At 34.9% G+C, this 22,882-nt stretch overlaps 3 protein-coding genes, 1 long non-coding RNA gene and 1 pseudogene across 4 annotated transcripts; all 5 read right to left on the minus strand.

The window, feature by feature from the left end:
• Positions 1-1,898: 1,898 nt before the first annotated feature.
• On the minus strand, positions 1,899-3,552 carry LOC106427618 (annotated as a pseudogene).
• Positions 3,553-3,678: 126 nt separating this feature from the next.
• On the minus strand, positions 3,679-8,330 carry LOC106427666 (F-box protein DOR). The gene has a single exon (XM_048756537.1). The coding sequence runs from the start codon at positions 6,453-6,455 to the stop codon at positions 5,283-5,285; it is 1,173 nt and encodes a 390-aa protein (XP_048612494.1). The 5' UTR covers positions 6,456-8,330; the 3' UTR covers positions 3,679-5,282.
• On the minus strand, positions 7,838-9,553 carry LOC106427649 (ATP-dependent DNA helicase pif1-like). The gene has a single exon (XM_013868368.2). The coding sequence runs from the start codon at positions 9,551-9,553 to the stop codon at positions 7,838-7,840; it is 1,716 nt and encodes a 571-aa protein (XP_013723822.1).
• A 6,914-nt stretch (positions 9,554-16,467) lies between these two features.
• On the minus strand, positions 16,468-17,607 carry LOC125586198. The gene is made up of 5 exons (XM_048756036.1): positions 17,546-17,607; positions 17,335-17,446; positions 17,093-17,256; positions 16,905-17,025; positions 16,468-16,776 (listed from the first exon to the last, which is right to left on the minus strand). The coding sequence occupies exons 1-5, from the start codon at positions 17,605-17,607 to the stop codon at positions 16,468-16,470; spliced, it is 768 nt and encodes a 255-aa protein (XP_048611993.1).
• A 544-nt stretch (positions 17,608-18,151) lies between these two features.
• LOC125586427 lies at positions 18,152-20,693 on the minus strand. Its single transcript, XR_007322957.1, has 2 exons — positions 18,750-20,693; positions 18,152-18,683 (listed from the first exon to the last, which is right to left on the minus strand). It is a non-coding gene; the product is annotated as an uncharacterized LOC125586427 (long non-coding RNA).
• Between the last annotated feature and the right edge of the window lie 2,189 nt (positions 20,694-22,882).

Genomic DNA, 22,882 nt, shown 5'->3' on the forward strand with positions numbered 1-22,882 from the left:
GAAGTATCCCCAAATCATTTGTCGGGGAAGATAAAAGAGAGTGATGTAATAATATATCTTTAGTGGGTTTATACTAGGTCTGGGACGGATCGGGTATCCGGACAATTTTAAGGTATTCGGATTCGGATTCTTATCCGGCGGATCTATAATTTTACTATCCTTATCCGGATCCGGGATTCTCGGATATCCGGATGTCGGATATCCTTCTAAAAATTGTAATATCTGGCGGATATCCGGATCCGAATTTGAATCATTAAAATAAATAAAAAATAATACTAATATATATAAAATATTAAAAATAATTTAAAAACAAAAAAATATGTAATATTTTTAGTTATTTCTATGTATAATATTACAAAATTTATATACAATTTATATATACTATTATAAAAATGAAAATATATTAAATAAAATTAATTTTTATATATAGATATTACTATTTTTGAAATAGTTATTAGTAAAACTTACGGATCCAGATATCCGAACTAAAAAATAAAGATATCCAGATCCGGATCCGATTTTGACGGATCCAACATTTTACTATCCGGATCCGGATTCGGCCATTCCGGATATCCGGATTTTCGGATCGGATCCGGATCAAATTTTGGATCAAATCCGAATCTCGGATCGAATCCGAATATCGGATAAAAGTTCCAGTCCTAGTTTATACAATGAGTTTGACCTGAACTTTATTTAAAAAAAAAAAGTAGAATTGCTATTCTACTCATTTTATCGACAAGGACAAGATCAAAAAAAGGAGCGACGTGTCTTAGTGAAACACGCAAGATGAAAGGATTTGTGACACGAATCGGTGCTGGACCACAGTGGGCGAAGCCAGGTTACCCACTATGGGGGCCTGTGCATCCTGCATCCATAATATTTATTTATAATGTTGTATTCATATAGAATAACATAAAAATTCAGTTAAAGCAGGTGGAAAAGTGGTGTTGTGCACCCATATCAGACCCGAATTCGAAACCACCTTGTGATTTTTTCCATTTTGTAATCAGTAGTGCACCCACTTAATTAATAACCTGGATTCGCCCCTGAGACTACCACCGCCGAGCATCACCACATAGCATTCAAAGATAACATTCTAAGCTTCTCTGTTTTTGATGAGTATTTACATTCGTAAAGAGTTTGTAACAATAAGCTTATCTAACAGACTAACATCCACAACATGTGGGCTTTTTCAAACCAAGGTACTAGAAAAAATAGGAAACACATAAAATGAAATATGTGTTGAAAATTTTAAACTGATTTTCTTCAATGGATTAGACTATACTTCTATATGTATAACAAATGAATGTTACTTGTAAATCTTTAGTTTATGGATTTCTACTTAAACTAAACTTACTTGGGAGATTTTAGCATTAAAATTCTTAAAATTCAATCAAATATGATCTAAAAATTATAATTTAAATTTTCAAAATAAGCATTTCAAACAAATTACCCAAATAAACCCAAATAAATAAACTATATTTGCTTCAAAATCTACACTAGTAGTACTTAAAATACATTTTAGTTTTCTTTCTTCTAAATTGCATGCTTATTATAAATTTATATATGATTCACATAATGTTGCATTCAAGCTGGTCTGTCTTGGACTTCACGGTTCAAACCTCCGAGTTGTATGCTCTAATGTCTAATCATCAACATCTTCATTTCTTAATAATAATCGTCCATTCTGCGAGTTCTTTGAGCCGGCCTCTTTAGCTTTTGATTAAGTTTGCACATTTTCCCCATTGTCAAGTACGAACGATTAAACAATTGGGATCATCTTGCTTCTTAATAGTTAAATCATCATCATCATCTATAGCTTTTCCCTCGACTTGTTAATTTTGTACCTTTTCTCGATGATCTCTTACAAAGAATTGTCTTATGATAAGACACTCAAAGATTGTAACTCAAGATTATACTCCACACAAACCAAAACAGCACAAGAAATAGATGTACAACTTGACATCTACAAGGGTCTGGACAAACATCATTCTCTGGCAAGCTTAAGCAAACTTGTGCTCTCTCTTTTTTTTTTTTTTTTTTGGAACAACATTTGTGCTCTCTCTATTATAGCATTTTGTAACAAGAAGATTGTCTATCATACCCAAATGAATACTACACTTGATCTCACTTGAAATGCTTAAAGAAGCTTCACATTCTCAACATAGTTGAGATAGGTGTTTAATCTCCTACCCTGAAGCGCCTCCATTCCTTGGATTCCAACTTTTCTGATCGTCTTGCTCTTGACATTGTAGTAGATAACATAGGAAGGCACGTACTGGAACCAGGGGGCCAAAACGATTTCATTTACACCAGCAATTCCAGCAATACACATTCTATCCACAACTACATCCTTCCACAGTGGTGGTAATATGAAAACATGCTTGGACCACTCATGTTTTGCAGCATCTCGAAGAACCCACAGCTTAAAACGTTTACACGATCGAAAAACATAACAAGTATCTTCCGACGACATAAGCAAACCTAATCTGTCATTGTAGTTCACCAGGGTTGTTGACTGAGGCAGTGCTCGTTTCAATCGCAAGAGATTCACAAAGCTGAACTTCTCAGTCCCCAAATCAAAACAAACTACCATAGATTCCCCTGAAGAAGACCTAGGTTCTGCAGCTATATAGTACAAAACTCCACTGATGCATATCCACTTACGAGAAGAGTAATGTGGTATGCAACATTCGACCACCCTCCACGACAGTTTCTTGGTTCCTAATGTCAGAACATGGAACTCCTTACCGTCACACACAGACAATACCTTGAACTCTTTCGCAACGGGGTCGTATCCAAGATAGCTTTCCACTCTATACCTCTCTTTTGAGTTCAATCTTGGTAAGGTCAAGGACTGTCCTGTGCTGGGGTTGCATATCACCGTGACAAGAACTGGTTTGTTCTTGCCCTGGTTAGCTCCATAACAGAAGAAGCCATTGGTACAACCAAAAAAGCAATAGGAAGTTGGGAAACGCGCGAGGTGATTGGCGGCTACAACATGCGAGTTGTCTTCCGGATTTTCAGGCTGAGGCGACGAGAGGAAGTGAATCTCGCGGCGGTAATCAGAGCAGGCGAAAAGAAGCTGAGGGCGAGCGCAAGATTTGGTCAAGAAGGAGTCTGTGAAACCTTGGCTGCGGAGCACGGAGGACCAGAGCTTGCATACGCAACGACATCTCGCTAGAGAATTCAACTGCAACCTCAAGAATATCTCTATAACAACCTCAACAGGAAGCGTCAATGAGTTTCTATCAAGTCTTGTCGTGGATCGCGTAACGCGCCGACCACCCTTCATGGCGGAGTGAAGTTTCGGTCTGTGAAGAACAAAGAGAAAGACATGAAACTAAACTTCAAATACAGTTCTAGAACAAAAGTTCGATTGCATCCAGAAACTAATCTTCACCAGATGAACGATCGAGATGAAAAGAATAAAACAACGAACATGAGGCAAATCTTACCTCGAATTCACTGTCACTAGGTAAGAACAATCGTAAATCGTAAATCGCAGTTAGGGTTTAGAACTATCCCCAAAATCATCTGTCGGGGAAGATAAAAGAGAGTGCTGTATTAATATATGGGCCTTTTCTGGGTTTAGACTTTACTTAAAATGATGGGTTTAACGATAGGGTCTGACCTGAGTTTTATTAAAAACGTTAATTTGCTTTCTTTTTTTTTTTTTTTTTACCAAAAACGTTGATTTGCTATTTGCTATTTATTCTGGAAGGAGTTATGACACGATTCAGTGGTGGATGACTTACAACATTCCACCTTACCACCGCCGATCATCACTCACACAAGTAGGGCTGGGAATTTGAGGAAGTTTACCTTATGATATAGACATTCGAAGAATGTAACTCAAGATTCTATCGATGTAATCAAAGCCGCTCAAAAAATTAGATGTACAACTTGTGATTTATCATATCATCTACAAGGGTGTGGACAAACATCATTCTCTGGCAAGCTTAAGAAAACTTGTGCTCTCTCTATTACAATTTACAGCATTTTGTAACAAGAAGATTGTCTGTCGTACCCTTGTTGAATCTTCTACATTTTTTACTAAGAAACACACTCCAAATGAATACTACACTTAATCTCACTTGAAATGCTTAAAGAAGCTCCACATTCTCAACATAGTTGAGATAGGTGTTTATCCTCTCACCCTCAAACGCTTCCAGTCCTTGGATTCCAACTTTTCTGATCGTCATGCTCTTGACATTGTAGTAGATGACATAGTAAGGCACTCTTTGGTAGCTCGGGGAGAAGACGCGCGATTTCATTTGTACCAACGATTTCACTTAAATATTTCAAATGAAAAATATTCGGTGATTCGATTTTTAGGATAATTTGGTTTATACATAGTATTTAAAAATATTAATTTATTTTAAAATAAAATATATTTAATGTTTATAAATATATAAACTATATTATAGAAATTCGAGTTCTCATTTAGTTCTCGGTTTGATTCCGGTTCGGTATCGATTTTTCAATTCTAGAGATGTAAGCTCTTCTAAGAGTTGATAGGATCTGAATCTAACCGAACCTTATTTTTTAGTTCAGTTTGGTTCTTCGGTTCTAGATAAACGTGTTCAAACTTTCCCCTAAGCCTACCTCCGTTTTCCGGATAAGTCTGAACCTAATATTCCATCATGCCTCTGTTTTTTTTAATGCAGCTAGTTTACTTTTAAAATTTGTTTTGACTTCTGTTAAAAAAATAGCATTAAATTATAGCCTTAATATATGTAAATGTATTCCTTTGGTCAAAAAATAATATGTGTGCATGTACATGAAACCATAATCATATTCTGTTCAGGTGCTTTCAGCAAAATGGTTAAAAGTGAATTCATTATACTTTCAATCATAGTTATTTGAATGTTTACTTGGAAGAGTTAGATAACAAGAATGAACATCTAAGTTTGGATCAAGCTTCTTAAGAGTTGAATCATCATCATCATCTATAGCTCTTCCTTCAACTTCTTAATTTGTACCTTTTCTCGATGATCTCTTACAGAGTTTTGACTTGTGATAAACACTCGAAGAATGTAACTCAGATTCTGCTTGATACAATCAAAAACGGCACAAAACGTCAAATGTACAACTTGTGATTTATCATATCATCTACAAGAGTCCGGACAAACTAGCAACATTCTGCTCATTTACTCTTACTCTCTCTATCACAACACTGAAAATCACATTATAAACGTCTCTATTTTAAAACTAAGATGCTAGAAGAAAACGAAGCACACAAAATGAAAACTACACTTGTCTCTCACTTATAAAATTGCTTAAAGAAGCTTCACATTCTCAATATAGTTAAGATAGGTTTTGAAACTCGTACCCTGAAACGCTTCCAGTCCTTGGATTCCAGCTTTGGTGATCGTCTTTCTCTCCACGTTGAAGTAGATGACATAGTAAGGCACTCTTTGGTAGCTCGGGGAGAAGACGATTTCATTTGTACCAACCATTCCAGCAATGTACATGGTCTCTGAAACCACATCCTCCCACGAAGGTGGTAATACGTAGACATGATTGGACCACTCGTGTTGTGCAGCGTCAAGCAGAACCCACAGCTCAAAACTTGTACTTGATCGAGTAACAGCATAAGAATCTCCAGACATAAGCAAACCTAACTTGCCGTTGTAGTTTACCAGAGTTGTTGAACCAGGCATTGCTTTACCGAACTTGACAGAGCTGAACTTCTCAGACCTCAAATCAAAACAAACGACCATAGATTCCACTAAAGATCCGACTGCTCTAGCTGCGTAGTAGAGAACACCGCTGAAACATATCCACTTACAAGAAGGCAAATGTGGTATGCAACATTCAACCAACCTCCATGACAGTTTCTTGGTTCCTAATGTCAGAACTTGGTGCTCCACTGAGATCCAACCTTCACTAACACGCGACTTATTCATCGACAACACCTTGAACTCTTTCGCAATGGGATCATATCCAAGATAGCTTTCCACTCCATACTTCTTTTTCGAATTCAACCTAGGCATGGTCAAGGACTGTCCCGTGCTAGGGTTACATATCACCGGAACACGCACTGGCTTTTTCAGCCCCTTAAAGAACCGGTCAGCTCCATAACAGAAGAAGCCGTTGGTACAACCGTAGAATCCATTGGAACGTGGGAAACGCGCAAGATGATTGGCGGCTACAACGTACGAGTTCTCTTCGGGATTTTCAGGCTGAGGCGACGTGATGAAGACAAACTCTCTGACGCTGTAATCTTCCCTGACGAAAAGGAGCCGAGGGCGAGCGCAAGATTTGGTCAAGAAAAGCTCTGTGAAATCTTGACGGCGAAGCATGGAGGACCAGAGCTTGCATGCGCAACGACATCTCGCTATCGCCTTCGACGGCAGCCTCGTGAATATCTCCATAGCCAAGTCGTCAGGTACCGGCAATGAGTTTCGATGAAGTGACGTCATCGATCGTGTATTGCGCCGTGATGTCATGGCTGAGTTCGTATCGTTCGGTTTAGAAAGACGGAAGAGTAGTAACGAAAAGAGAAAAGAAAGGTGGCTTCTGTATAAACTTTCTATCTGTTCTTATACTAGAAAAAACCGAGTCTGCATGATTAAAGTAAACGTTATTTTTATTCTTAAATTTACCTTCATGTTTTCTTAGTTCTAACGGTTATTTTTCTTTGTAACAAACACTAGAAAACTTATTTAGCAATGTATTCCATACAAACGGTTCAAACTTATATCCAAATAATAAAATAAAATTTAATTAAATAATTAATCACAGTTAATATATTAATATTTTGAGTATTTAAACTCAAATCAATTTTAATGCTAAAAATTTTTAATTAAGTTTAATTTGGGTAAAATCCATATACTATATATATTAATGTGAATTTTTTTAACTGATTTTATTTAATCTATTTGATTATACGTCTGTGTTGTCTATGTTGCTTGTAAACTTTTAGTTTAGAGATTTTTACGTAAACCAAACTTAGTTCAAATATTTTAGCATTCAATAAATTGTGATGTAAAAATTACAATTCAAAAACAAATAACGCAAATAAATAAATTTTATTTTCTTTAAAATTCACCCTACATACAAAATTTGTGATTCACCACATACTGTTGCATTTCACGCTGGTCAGTCTTGGACTTCACGGTTCAAACCTCCGAGTTGTATGCTCTAATCATCAACATCTCTATTTCTTGGTAATAATCATCTATTCTGCAAGTTCTTTGAGTTAGCCTCTTTAGTTTTTGATAGTGGTCGGGCAGAACATTTTCCTCATGATCAGGTACAAACATGTCAAGTTTGGAAGAAACTTAAGTAGTGCAATAGTTTATCTAATCTTATTAACTTAGCCAATGGATTTATTTATACAAACTGTCAACGCCCACTTAGCTTTCATATCTTTTATTATTGTTACTAGATGGTATGTCCGCGCTACGCGCGGAAAATGTTTTAGTTTGAATGCGTTGAATTGAGAGCTTCTTTGTAAATCATGTCTAGAAGCCGAAGTTATTATTATTGTTATCAAAAGCAGATACTAGGGTCTTAAGAAGAAAATTATAAATCATAGACAATGTGGTGGACTTTTGAAGAAGCGGCCTTGTAGATGTGATGGTCTTCTTGAATGGGGGCCTGGAAATTTTGTAAAGTAAATAAGGAATCCAAACCTACTAAAATGAGTCTTTATATTATTTATAGTATAATAAGACTTACCTTGAAATAGTTATATAACAATCACCAGGTGAAGGTCTACCTCTCATTTATCACTGTTGACCGCTATAACGCTGAATAGCAGATAAAAATGAACTTTTAGATAAGTAGTCACTGAAAATATTTGGAATTAGGTTTTAAAGTTGGAATTTTACTTACTTTCATGGGAACGAAGACGGTTAAAGATCTCTTTGTAAACTATGTTCTTCACTTTTTGTGGATGCTGATCTCTCGCTTTAATGATTTTTAGTCCTGATTTGCTTGTTACACGTGAGAGAGCCACATAAAGTTGCCCATGTGCGAACACTGGTTTAGGCAGATATAAGAGAACCTCCTTTAAACTTTGTCCTTCACTTTTGTTGATTGTCATTGCGTAACACAATCTGATAGGAAATTGCCTACGACGTAAGGTGAACGTTAACTTTGTTTCCTCATGTAGGAGAGCAATCTTTGGGATCAAAACTTCGTGTTCAACGTGTGAGCCAGTGACTATGTCTGCCTTAAGCACTCGTTCGCCTACATAGGTTAGGATCATACGGGTACCGTTGCATAATCCTTTTTTCTGATTTATGTTTCGCAGAAGCATAACTGGGGCCCCAACTTTTAGAGTGAGTTTATGAGAAAGCAATCCTGAGTATTCCAGAGAATTGAGATACTCAATCGCATATAAGGCATCATTTTGATCAGATTGAGTATCTGAAATCTCAAAACTATCACAGCTGAAGTAATCTCTTGATTCTCCGTCTGTGTTAGAGATTGTGTATGCATTGATTTCATCAACTGTTTCATTGCGGGGAGTGAGGATAGCTCTATCGGTGTAAGAGCTTTGAGAGATCTTTATTTTGTTGATGTCTCCATATGCGGCCTCAACAACTTGTTTTAAAGGGTCATCTATCGTCTGTTGAACCAATGAGTCGTCGACAGTTATCATTTGCTCATGGTAACCATCATCTTCATCATCTGCTGATGATTGTGGTTGACCTTCCCTGACTTTAAGCAGCCACTCTAAGAACTCCTTCTCGTCCTGATTGACTCGCATATTTATTTTTAAAGAGAACTTGTGGCAGCTATCCCATAGATAGGAATGACCTATTGAAGCTAAGACAGTATCAGCCCTACTTCCTTGTAGAATTACTGGTAAAATCTGTCTAAAATCACCACCCAACAAAACTGTTTTTCCACCAAAAGTCATATCCTTTGCACGAGGATTTTTCTTGGACATTATATCCTTCAACGTCTTGTCTAATGCTTCAAAAGCATGCTTATGAGTCATAAGTGCCTCATCCCAAATTATGAGATCCGTTTTCTCGATTAGCTCAGCTAGCATTGTACTTGGTTTGATGTTGCATAGCTTGTCTTCAGAAAGCTTCAAAGGAATATTAAAGCGGGAATGAGCTGTTCTTCCGTTAGGTAGGAGCAATGCGGCTATCCCTGAAGACGCAACCGGTAGAACGATTTGTTTTCTAGAGCGAAGTCTGGATATAATGGTTCGGTATAGGAATGTTTTTCCTGTGCCCCATGCGCCATAAACGAAGAATAGTTTTCCGTCCTTTTTCTCAACGGAGTCTAAGACTGATTTGTAAATCGCACGCTGATCAGCATTAAGAAGGGTGTACTGTGTGTCATGTCTCAAAGTTTCCTCTGCAACATCATAATCCATTTCTTGGGTCCACAAACTGTTCCCCAATTCTTTTAGCAAAACAGGTTGGATCTTAGGCATACCTTTAATATCACTTATCGAGCGGTTATGCATCCGCATCAACTTTTCCACTTCGATTAAAGTGTATTGCTCAAGGGTCTCATCGTCCAGTTCTAGATTTAAGTGACCTAAAAATCTTTGTCTCTTGCGGAGTATGTAATCACTCATTGATTTCCATGATTGTTCCCATAATATTTTAGGGCTCGCAACAAAGCAATGGTTCAGGAATGTGACAAACATATCACGGATTTGGAATGGGGTAGCCGTTCTAGAAGCCTCTATCATACTCTCGATCCATTCGACATCGTTGTCCAAATAGCCTCGTGCGTAGCAAACCGATTTGAAATCAGGGTATTTAACATCGTTAAACGTTCTGAGCTCATCATAACTTTGAGGACCCTTGATCTTATTTATGAGAATCCTTTAGTAGTAACGATCACCTGCCGATGGGTGAACAGCTATGATTCTCCCAATGGCTTTTCCTTTCTCACGTTCAGACCAGACTTTGGTATTGTTGTTCCATACAAAATATTCCGGAATTTGCACGTAAGTTAATGTCCGTGCAAAAGCTGACCTTCTGCATAAGACCATCCACTCAGTGAACATTTTCTTCTCAATACCTGGCTTGCGGACTACGCGCCCGAGGTTATCAGTATCCTTAATAGTGATGTTATGTTCACCTTCTAAGTGAATGATAAGCTTCTCAACTGATGGCTTTCTTTTATGTATATGGAATGAAAACGTCCGCCACATACCCTCACAAGCTGATAAGTACCGCGCATCAATGAACTCTTGGATCTCATTCCGTTGCTTGATTACTCTCTTCTTTGGCTCGCTAGAGGATGCTAAGCTAGATGTAGATCCCGTATTCCCATGCTCAATTACTGCGGAAGCTCTGTCAACACCCTTGGTTATGTACTTGAATAAGTACTTCACAACACTTATTCGATTACACCATTCAACATTAATATGAGCTTCGTACTTCTTCAAGAGGTTCAAGTTATGAGGTACAACAAAATTGTTGTTTAAGATTTTTTCCATCCTTCAGTACAGACGCATTCTCGTTTTGCCGCCGACGATACAATACATACCCTGATTTATCAATTGAAGTATTGTCATTATACGGCCGAGGAAACTTTTTTGTGCACACATTATTATCCATACATGGTGACTTCGGATTAATGACACCACATGGACCATGAATCATGTGTTTTGTTACTAAATTGTAACCTTCAGGGTCTTCTTCCTTGTTTGGAAGCTCAGCTGAAATAATCTCATCTACTTCCTCTGCACTTGGTGTTCTAGAAGAGTTTCCAAACCACAATAGTATATGTGCATGAGGGAGTCCTCTTTTCTGAAACTCTATCCTGTGGAGGACAGCCGTGTATGGCTTGAAGTAAGTTCCTTTTTTGAAATCCTTGGGGAGCTGGTCTAACTTCATCTTAAAGACTCGACACTCAATGTCTGGTTTATCATTGGGAGAGTCTCCACCATACTTCATAAGATGCTCTTTAATCTCTCTCCAGTTGGGATTGGCCGTCATTGTGATAAACAAATCTGGATTCCCATATTCTCTGCAAATAGCCATCGCATCATGATATTTTTCAACTAAGTATCAGGGCCCACAGGTGAAACTTGGGGGCAGTATGAACCTCTGTCCAATAATTTTAGCATTAGTATCACCCTCGCTGACAGCGTCGAGTACATTATTGTAGAGCTCAGCTCTCAGTATATCTTGATTATTCCTTGCCCACCTTAGTCGATCTTCTTCAATCACTGTATAGATGTCAATAATATATTGATGGAGTAGACGGCCGCCTATAATCAAGGTCAGTCATTGGTTAAGACGGGTCTGGATCTGAGCGGCATAGAACTGGCGGATAGTCAGGAATTGCCTTGTTCTTGAAGTGCCTGTCTCAAGATGTAATGGGATCTCTGGATGAAAACCGCACTCTCCATAGGGAAACAAAAGAGGATATTGTAGGGTCATGTACAAAGGGTGATCATCACGTATCTGCTGCAAAGTGTCAGATTGAAATTGGACCACTATATCTCGTTCTCCAATTGTTGATGACATATCGCCTACAATAAGACCTGCGACCTCATCTGTACTCGGAAGATCGTACTCTTTCCCTTTCCCTTTATCTGGGAGCAATCTGATTTTAAACTCCTTCCCAACACTTTCGTAATAGTCTCGTGCCCGTCGGAAAATCTTGGCTAAGCAATTATTCTTGTCAATCATCCTGATGAGGCGCTCTAGGGTTGCTTCATCAAGATTACCATCTGTTGAGGATTGCCCCATTGCATTTAGTCTGTTTCTGACTTCATTTCCCGTATCAAAAATATAGAGTTGGAGATATTCTGGGAGACGACCTTGTTGGGGTATAAGGGAACCAATCTTGTGGTGAGTTTGACCCTGTATCCGTATGGTGTAAGGACCAGGTGTACGAACCACTTTATAATCCATTTTCATTCCAACCGATGTAAAAGCCAGTACGGAATTATAGACTCTGATAGTATCTCGAAACCACCTAAGCTGGAGAAGTTCTTCTAATAGAGCTGGGGGTTGCTTGATAGGCGGAAGTCTGATTTGGCCATGGTTACAGCAAATAGTGAACGTCGGTTCTCCTGTTTTGGAGTCTGTACCAGTGCTCTCCGAAGTCCACATAAGAGCATTGCATTTCGAGCATGCTACGATTGGGTTTTCTTCGGTTTGAGATGTCGAACCTTTATCTGAGTAAATTTTTGTTAAGAATTGTTAAATCCTAAGTTTTTTATTATTATAAAAATTTGCCAGAGTTGTAAAATTGATAACCTATATTGGGGGTGATTGGTTGGGTTGTAGGAAGTGATTTTAGCTTTAATTTTCATCTACAACACTAAATACTACCAATCATGTTTTATCTTAGTTTTTAAAGTTACAGCCAAAAAACTAAAGGTACAACAAAAACATACAAAAATGGTTGCAAAAATCTTATTTTCTAAAGCTCCATCTTCCTTAAAGCTAAATCAAAAAAATCTACAGACTAAATTTTAAAGTAATTTTTTTTACAGTTACAGCCCGACCAATCATCCCATTGTTATTAGAAATTTTAGAATTACAGAGTTTAAAATATGCACCTTTCTTTTTTGCTTGAGTGTGACATATTACACGGGTTTGTTGTGGAGAATCTGCATTTATGCATAACACTGCGTATTAGAATAAATGTATTAAATCTTTGGGGGATTTTTTTAGTTACAATGCTTACCTTGCGATCGTATTGAGTATCGTTTTGACATCAAGATAGCCTTTCTCATATCGCGTGCATTTTTTTGCTTGACTATTAAGAGAAAAAATATTAGTTATAAGGGAAATAAAGTAGGAGATACACATTATAGGCTGCTATCTTACTGTAAGAGTCGCAGTCATCGCATCCACCTAATTGATTAAATGCGTAAAGTCAGTTTGTTTGATGAATAGTATTGTATAAATATAATATCAGAATTCATACAAACTTACAGTCATAATATCTTGGTTTGAATGTTGGTCGATCATTAATCATATGAACTGAAAATATACATAATTTTAGTATTATGATGAGAAAATGATGATTTTATTCTTACAATTATTTTTGAGAATATCGACATAGGTTTTGTACGTGATCCACGGGGACGACCTCGTTTCCTTTTTTGCGGATGTCCACCTGAATTATTTGCATAGTAAAACCAATTAGCTGTTTATCCTAAATTAGCAAAAAGTCTAATAATTAACTTACACTGATACTTTAATCTTATTTGTGATCTGATGTATAGTATTAATTGTATTTGATATTTATATAGTCATTTTAAACATGTATTTATATACATATGTAAATATATGTATTTATATACATATGTAAATAAATGTATTTTTGTATAGATTTTTATGAATGTAAATAATGCATGATTTTTTAATATATAGTACCAATTAATATATAGTAACAATTAGTTGGAATATAGTTATGATTATTCATGTGCTTACTAAAATATGTCTGATTTAAATATGAGGTTTTATCTGGTTTCAACCATGCTATTTATTTAAAAATAGTTCATAGCAAACTATTGATTGTAAAAGGAGACGTATTCCGTGTAATAATTGCTTGCCTGCTACGTTTTCGATCAATGTTTTGGGTAACGCAAATACTTGTTACTAATAATCTATACTATTATTTATGAAGTGATTTAGTTTATTTGTCATGATTCCCATAATTTTAGTTAACTTTGCATATTTATCCTGTTTTGATTAGGTTTAAGTTGGGTCATTAATTTATTAATAGTTTTTAGTTGAATCCATAATTTATTAATTTAAATAATATGACGATAAAATATGTAATTAGATTTATAATTATTTTGTTTCTGCTTATTTGTCATGTTTTCCATGATTTTAGTCAATTTTGCTTATTTGTCATGTTTTTATTAGTTTTTTTGCTTAGTCATTGATTTATTAATAATTTTATGCTGAATCACTAATTTATTAATCTAAAAAATATCCTTAATTAATTTTATATATAATTAAAAACGAATTTTGATTAAATAATATTTAAATGTATATGTTATATTAAAATTCGTATTTTCTTATTTGTCATATTTTATTAGGTTTTAAGATTTTATATAGGTCATTAACTTATTATTAGTTTTTAGCTGGGTATTTATTAATTTTCAAAAAACCCGTAATAAATTTTATATATAATAAAACACGTATTTTATTTTAATAATATTAAATTTATATGTTATATTAAATAACTAATTATAAACTAATATAATAAAATTGTGAAAATATATTTAAAAATTAAGAGAATTATTATATATATTGTGTTCCTATCTCTAAACAATATTTTTTATTATAAGGTTAGAAAACTAAGATATAAAACAGTTTATAATTAAATATTAGTCATACAAAAATATTTATATAAAGATATTTCTAAACTATTTCTAATATATGAGTGTTTTAAAACTTTTAACACAAAAATAAGTACATAGTTTGATGAACGTTTCTGATCAGGGGATAGAAGCAAGAGATTACGTATTTACCTGTGTTTTCTTGCGGTTGATCAGAGGGCGGTGCATCCATTCCGGCAGTACGCTGAAGGTTAGACACAATCTATTATCACTTTGGTAAACACATTAGCTTTTGTAAACGTCGAGATACGAATGCGTTAGACTTCCACAGTTTGGGCGGCTAGTATTTGCAAAGATGGCATATAATGTTTCTTCAGCTTATGTAAGATAAGGATGAGTTTTGGTGAGAGTTGATTTTTTTTTTACCCCTTTGAAAGCATATACTCGTAGATTGATAGGGCTGATTTTCAGAATTATTTTACTTTCCTTTTATGATGTAGGATCTTCGTAGATATGGTAATTCATAAAGGTAACGTATAAGATTTGTTTCCTTTTATGATGTAGGATTTTTGTAGATATGGTAATTCATAAAGGTAACGTATAAAATTTGTAATCAAGTATCATAAGTGGATTTGGAGATAAGTTTTTTTTTGGTATTAGCAGTAGCTTCTGCATGCCGACTAATATGTAACATGTTGACCATAGAATTTTCAAAAGATAGAATGATGATAGAAAAATTGGAAATTCCAATTCTGTTCAATTAAAGAATAAGGAAAAAAAACAATGCAAAGTGAAACAAAGTATATGCACACATAGCAAGAATTAGTAATATACGTTCATAATAGAATTTTCAAAAAGTTTGTTCCAAAAAAATATATACACAGAAAGCAAGACTTAGCAAAATTCATTCTTAATTTAATTTATATAATTTATAGTATTCAGTTATGTTAAAAAGTATTTTATTACTTAATTGTGTTACTCTTTTTGTTAGTTATAATAGAAACATATTTGACAATAATATTATTTTCATCCTATAATGATGAAAATTGTAAACTAGAACTATCCAAAAATACCAATGGCTTATATTTGAAATAATAAAAATATTCACTTCAAACTGGTAACACAGAAAAAATATTTTAAATTTCAAATATTAGTTAAATAAAATTATAAATGTGAAAATTTTCATATAAATAGAAAATAATTAATATACAAAACTAAATATGTTATCGGCGATTAACATAAAATTGAACCCAAAACTTTCTCAATTGTCGTATGTTGATTATATGTAATATGTTTGCCATAAAGCTTCCAAAGTGTGTCTCTAATCTAGTGGTAGAGCAACCCTCGTATATTATCTTGGACCCTCGTATATTAAATGTCCCACAATCATATTTTTAATATCATCCATTGTCGCAATAAGAGATTCGTTTTTATAATAGTGAAGTTAATATTTTATCAATTATAAAAATGACCCGACCCATTTTTCCTGTGCCAAGTTATAGCTGAGAGAGTTGCCGGGTCGGGACCTTGCAGAAAAAAATGTTTTATTGATTTGAATTTGTTAAAAGTACTGGGAATTATTTGACTGTATTTTGATAGTGTTAACATTTAAAATATATTTATTTATTATATGTCTGTATGATATCATGTATTTTTGGTTGTTAGGTGAAACAATTTTTTCATAGAAACTATATATATGAAGAATTTGAATGTTAATTTGAATGTTCTAACATTCTTGCTATAAACCAAAAACGTAATTGTGGTAAACGCACATTAAAAAATATATGTATATATATGTGAATGCATACGTAGATTTATTGTCCAGTAGTGGAAATCAAATGTTAAAAAATGGTCCAAAGCTCGTATAACCTCATGCAAGAAGGTTACGTGAAGAAAGAATCGGAGATACATATTAACGTAGGAAAAGCTGGTACCATTAAGTAACTAATCGGAAGATAATTCAGCACTTATATAATCATAGTATAAAGTAAACTAAGATAATCTTCACACTGAACAAATAAAAAGATCATAACAGGATAAGTAAATTGCTTAAAGGGATAAGTAAAACCCATATAACGAAAATTGTATTCAACAAAAACTTAAACATGAAAGGATAAAACTCTGAAAATGCAAATGTCAAGAACGCAAAATTATTAGGGAAAATAAAAGCACACATAAACCGCAGCAAACACGTTTACTGCGTAGAAGGAAGAGTTCAAGCTATATTAGCCACTCTTCGAACGCTTGGCCTCATCCGACTCAAGATACTCAGCTGCTTTTCTAGCCCTATCACCTGCATCACCTCCAACCCCTCCGGAAGGTCCAGAGTCATCACCCCCAGTCTTTGAGATACCATCAGACACTGATGGAAGAGGAGCACCTGCTGGGATAATCTTTGTGATAGTTATGGTCTGAGTCTTGCCTGTCAAATTATGATCCGAGACCTTCACGATGAACTTGCGTGTCTGCCCGATTGTCTCAAGCAAAGCATCCGGAACAGGCACGCAATGATCAACCCCAACTCCAGCATTAGACTGACATAAAAACACAACCTACGTGAGTTCATCTGATGCTGCCTTCTCAGAATTCTCAAATCAATGATGTCCTAACTAATTCGATATTACAAAAAGTTATTATATATGTATAAACAGGTGTAGAGTACCTCAAAGTAATTTGCAACTAATTCTGCTGCATGCTTGCCAGTCAACTCCTTTCCAGCATCACCAAGAATGACAAAAACTGCTTGCTCACTCTTATCATAAACAGAAATCTTCGTCAGGTACCTACAATGAGAAAATATTAGTTATGAGAGATGAAAAACAAATATGAATCTAAGAGTACAAAACTCACTGAGGACCGCCTGTGACTTCTCTTTTATCACACTTCTTATTGTTGCAAACCAGAGAAGTAGGCCCTTTCACTGCCTTACTATTGCAGCCACCACAGGAAATGTAGTACCAAGCAGAACCCTGGATAACATCATCTATAGTTGCAGTGCATTCGAACCAAGCAACCTTCATCGTGGAAAACAAATAGAATTCATAAACACCCAAGTACATAGAAATAATATATGAACAGGACAATTATTGCACCTTAGAAGTTTCATGCTTGATGTAAGAGAATAGTTCCTCAAGAGTCACTGCCTCAGGCTTAGTGACAACCTCAGCTGCAACTCTATTAGCAATTTCTGAGTTTGAGACCAACCTGAACCAAATACAAAAGCCCAGATATTTTAGGAATAATACAGCGTTAAAATATAAACAAAAGTTGTAGGAAAACGTATTTGAATGCATAAATACATACCATTTGAGATAATCCTTGCTTGGCTGAACATCGGCATCCATAAACACTCGGGATGATGACATCGAAGTGAGAGCAAGGGTCCCTGTTAATAACAAATAGAAGGATGTGATTATCAGGTACATGATTTATCAATGCCTTATCACGGTTTCTTAACAATATACTATGACCTATGCAGTTCAATAAACAAAAGTTGCAGGATATAAACAAAAGTCACAGTTCAATAAACAACTAAAATATTTTAGGACAGTGATAAATAATTGAAAGGACAATCAAATTGTCCTTGTAGCAATGTTAACACAAATATTCACTACAAGAAAAATGCATTTTTATAGCGGACGAATAACGCTATGTAACGATACGATAGCGGTTTTTGAAGCGCTGTATCATCGCCCGTCATAATAGGTAAATGACATTACATAGCGGTTTTTAGCGTTGCTATTTTTTCTTCCGCTACAATAGCGCTTTTCAATATGCAATTAATTTTTTTTAACAGCATGTCTTTAATGCTATTATTTATTTTATTAACAGCGTTTTTGATTTGTTATTGTTAAAACTACTATAGCAATTTGTTTCTGCTATATATTGTAAATTATATTTAGTTAATTATTTATTTTAGAATTATTTTTCAGTTAATAATTTAAAAATAAAAGCATAATTAAAATTTAAAATTAATTCAGATATTTAAAATTTCTTTATTAATATTGATTTGTAACAAAATTGGATTACAAAAAAAAAAAAAAAATCTAATTAAATAATAAACCAAAAACTTTAACCTAATTACTAACTAAACCAAGCTTTAACCTAATTAGTACTAACTAAGCGCCACCCCAACACCACCACCTTCGTCGTTTCTTCATCTTCCAACCCTCACCCGTCGCACCACCACCTTCGTTGTCGTGTTCTTCCATGATCTTCATCGTCTTATCAAGCCATGAACTTTGTTGCTTTCTTCATCTTCCAGTCCTCACCCGCCGCACCACCATCTCTGCTCGCGACCATCTCTGTCTACCCCAACGCCGCCCCTGCTCTGTCTTCCCCGACGCCGCTGCTCGGTCTTCTCCGACGCCGTTGCTCTGTCTTCTCCCACCTTGCTCTGATTCTCCAAGCTTACGCTATTGCTCTAGTCTTTCTCTGAAACCTTCTTACAAACCAAAAAAATTTAATCAAGTAAACAACAAAGAGGATAAAAGAGAAGAATGAATACCAGAACAGAGAGGAGGCGTCACTTCGTCACAGGACAGAGAGGAGGCATCACGGTTCAGAGAGAGAGAGAATAGAGTAGATGGGATGCTCCTCCTCTGTTGTTGTCTCACGACCTCTATTATCTGTAAGGAGAAGGATACTGAGCGACAGAGAGGATGGTGACAATGAGTCTGTGACTTAGAGAAACTGAAGATGCAGAGAGAAAGAAGATGAGTTTTGTGAGTCTAGACAGTTACAAAATTTTTGGATCTGAAAACAAAAGCGACAGAGAGAGAGAGAGAGAGAGAGAGAGGAGAAGAAGTAGGAGTAATCTGGACCCTTCAAAAAGTTTAATCAATGGTTGTGATTACATAAAGCATGATCTCCGTCCTTGTATGTGATTGGCCAGTTTGTGTTGACCAATCAGATTTTTGTATTTGATTCCTATTTTTCTTAATAACATTGTTTTCTATTATATTTTGTGTGTTTAGTATAAAAATATTTATGATATATTTTTGAAAATAAAAATTATTTTAAGAAAAGGTTTAAAGTTTATGATTTTGTGATTTATATTTGGATATATGAAATATAGTTTAAAGTTTATGAACTAGAGGATTTAAGTTTGAAATTTAAAATTAAGGTTTAGAATTTGGATATATGAAATATAGTTTAAAGTTTATGAACTAGAGGATTTAAGTTTGGCATTTGAATTTTGTGGTTATATGATTAAAAATTGATTTGATAAAAAAAATTATATGATTTGATAATTTCAAAAATATTCAATTTTTTAGTTTTATATCTAAGATCTGAAGTTTAAGTTTTCATGTATTATAAAGTTTATAGTATTAGAGTTTAAAGTTTGTGTTTAAAGTTTAGGGTTTAGAGATTCAAAAGTCAAATAATGATTGTTGCCACTAGATCAAATTCAATCAATGGTCCTAAAAAAATAAAATTGTTCTTCTCATTTCACTTCAAAAATTGCATAAATTTAAAGAATTAAACATGATAATTAAAATTTAAAATATAATAGAATTTGAGGATCAAAAATTTGGGGTATTGAGATTTGAGATTAATTTTTAAACTGTAATCTTAAATTAGTTTAAAGATTTTAAATAAAAGAATTATACTAAATGAAATTAGTTTAAGGGTTTAAAGGTTTGAGTATAGGGTTTGAGCCCAGGGTTTGAGAGTTAAAAGTTTGGGGTATTGAGATTGAGATTAAATTTATGAAACAGAAATAGTTTTTGACTATATACTTAATATCTGAGTTTAAAATATATGTTTAAAGTTTAGGGTTTAAAAATTCGTTTACGGTTTAGGGATTTAAAAAGACAAAGATAGCATTTTTAATTATGTGCTATTAAATATATGTCTATTAAACATATGCTATTATAGCACTTTTCACCTTAAGTGTTATGTAAAATATAGTAAGAGGAAAAGTGAAACAAGTACGAGAGGGAAAATCAATTATTTTTCCGCTTTAGATATGCATAGCGTTTCAAAACTAAAAGTGCTATGTATACTATGTCCGAAAAGTGTTTTGGAGAAATTAAAATCGGACCAACCTAACATAGAGTTTGTATTTTCGCAAACGCTATCTAAAAGTAAGAGATATGTCAACAATAGCACAATCGAAAAAAACGCTATCCCGATCTGCTATTAAAACCCATTTTTCTTGTAGTGATTCATTGACAACTAAAATAACAGTCTTCACGGTAAATCAAAGGCATAACTTTTCTCTAAAAGGACATAGCTAATCATCTAATGTTACAGAAAAAAAAAAAGAACAAACCCAATATGAGCCCTTACGCAAGATCCCATCTCAAAACCTAACCGTTGACTCAAAAGAGCCCTTACGCGTTAAAATATAAACAAAAGAACGCTTGGAATGATGCGAATGATGTGAATGAATATGTCACAGCTAAGTTCTGAATATGTGAATGATGTTTTTTATAGTTTTGATGCTGACCTCCAATATGTTTAGGGTTCACTGTAGTGACCAAAAGAACGCTTGGAATGCCTCCGTACGATTTGAATTTCTGGCAAAAGTCGGAAGCAGCCTTGTCCCATAGATACATCTTCATCACTGGTCCACTACACAGGGCACAAATCATGTGTTAAAAACAACACACAAACAATGAAAGCGAGTAACAAAAAGAAAAACTTACTCATGTGTCTGTATATGAACACACAGATGCCGCTTCTCTGCTATGTCAGCTTCGTCGAGAACAATATGGTCAGTGAAAGTCTGCCCATTCACCAGCTTCATATGACCAACATAATCTGTGACAAAACCAGTACGATCCGCAGACATCAAAAAAATATATCAAACATGTCTATAAGATGTTCAGTTGTTGTTCACACACAGTATGTACTCTAAAAAGCTAAACTTCACTTACCATAGAGATCAGATCTGGAGTCACAATTGGCCTTAAACTCCTCATAGGTGTGGAACCTGAACCTATCTTCTGGTATTTGAACCGGAGGATTCTCAAGAACAGACAAAGAGGAATTCCAGCTGAATGAGACGGTGGCACTATGATCAGCAACGCGAAACTGATCTTTGCTTCTGGATCCGAAAAATTGATCAGCTTATAGACAGAACCTGCTATCAGCTCATATCTCTCAACTCGACTGGCTGGAATAAAACCTTGAATAACAGTTCCCTGTATATATCATTTAAAAACATAGATTAATAGAAATATCATCCCAATCGAGCAATACCAAATCAGAGAGTAAAAGTAGACAAACCTCTTCGTCGATTAGGAGCATCTCTCGTCCAATGAGGGTCTTCATGTTTGGGTTGCGAGCATCCCAGAAATGAATCATACGGAACATCAACTCGGCTTCGCGTGGGCCGAGAGAAACCTCTCTGAAGAACATCACTTGCTCGCTAGGCAGGGAGGAGAGATCGGTAGCAGCGTTTGGTTCCATCGGATTGGCAGATGAAGCAACAGCCTTTCCGTTACGTTTCACCATGATCGCAGACGAAGCAGTGGACTTTCCGGTTGATTTCGCAGTCACAGAGGAGGCGACAGTCTTCTTGCTGGTGTTGTGGTCGCTGGAAGCTGGGGATTTGCCGCTGAGTTCCATCGGAGTGAGATTTGAGAGAATATTCTTAGTTGTGATGGAAGAATTTGGTAAGAGGAGAAGAGGGTTATAAATAAAAAATGGAGAGGTAAGCGAAAGGAATTCATCGGATCAGTTCAAGCGAAGACTTGATTACAGCAGTTATTGTGAGGATATAAGTGATGAAGTTAATCGTCGAAACCGATTTGCTGAGAAGAATAATGGAAGATGGGGAAGTCGAAAGAGAAGAGAAGAGAAAAATTAGGGTTACGTCAACGACTGGTCGTCTCTCAACAATCACGTGAAAGTAAAGAGCAGATGGGTCCAACCAATATTCGCACAGAACAAACGGGCCAAAACGTCGAAAGCCCAAACCAATATGAAAGTAACCTGACGTGGACAAATGATGCTCCATGAGTGGCTAATTTTCCAGTCCGACGTGGACCACCTAAGGATGCTTAGTATTTGCCTTTTAGTATAGTTTTGATTTTCCTATGTTTTTTTTTTCATTTTGAACTTTGGTAGCGTCTTGCATTTTCTACAAACTTCCTCTCGAGATGAGTAACTTTATTTATAAATAATAATGGCAGCGTTGACGAATCCTTCCATATTAAGAATAATAACTAGATCTCAACCGTGCTGGTTTTTGTTTTCATTTATTTTTATATAAATATTTTGTTTTTTAATTCTAAATTTGTATATATTATAATATATACTAGATTTTGACTCGCGCTTTCAAAGCGCGAGTTTATTATTATTTTTTTTTTCAATTGACAAATATTAGTAAATGTCATATTTCATATATTTGTGTTTTATTTTATAAAAGACTTAAACTTTTTATCTTTTTCTATCGTGTTTTATTTTAAATGACTATTTATGTTTAAAAATTAAACTTTATTTTTTTTAATGAATTAAGTTGGTATAACTATGATAATTAATTTTATTATGTGGTTAATACTTTTAATAAAAAAATTATATAATTTTAATAAAGATTTATACTTTTCAATGAAAAATTTCAATTTTTTTATAAATGCTTAAATTATACTCCCTCTGTTTCTAAACAGATGATGTTTTGGGGAGTTTTTG

The sequence above is a fragment of the Brassica napus genome, chromosome C4 (genome assembly GCF_020379485.1).
Source record: "Brassica napus cultivar Da-Ae chromosome C4, Da-Ae, whole genome shotgun sequence".
NCBI classification, from domain to species: domain Eukaryota; kingdom Viridiplantae; phylum Streptophyta; class Magnoliopsida; order Brassicales; family Brassicaceae; genus Brassica; species Brassica napus.

Bases quoted from the DNA above. Each gene is read 5' to 3' on its own strand.
- LOC106427666 (XM_048756537.1), bottom strand. From the start codon at position 6,455: ATGACATCACGGCGCAATACACGATCGATGACGTCACTTCATCGAAAC.
- LOC125586198 (XM_048756036.1), bottom strand. From the start codon at position 17,607: ATGTCATCATCCCGAGTGTTTATGGATGCCGATGTTCAGCCAAGCAAG. The intron at 17,257-17,334 runs GTGCAATAATTG...TCCACGATGAAG, and splicing joins TCAAGCATGAAACTTCTAAG to GTTGCTTGGTTCGAATGCAC. The intron at 17,026-17,092 runs GTGAGTTTTGTA...TTCTCATTGTAG, and splicing joins GAAGTCACAGGCGGTCCTCA to GTACCTGACGAAGATTTCTG.
- LOC106427649 (XM_013868368.2), bottom strand. From the start codon at position 9,553: ATGAGTGATTACATACTCCGCAAGAGACAAAGATTTTTAGGTCACTTA.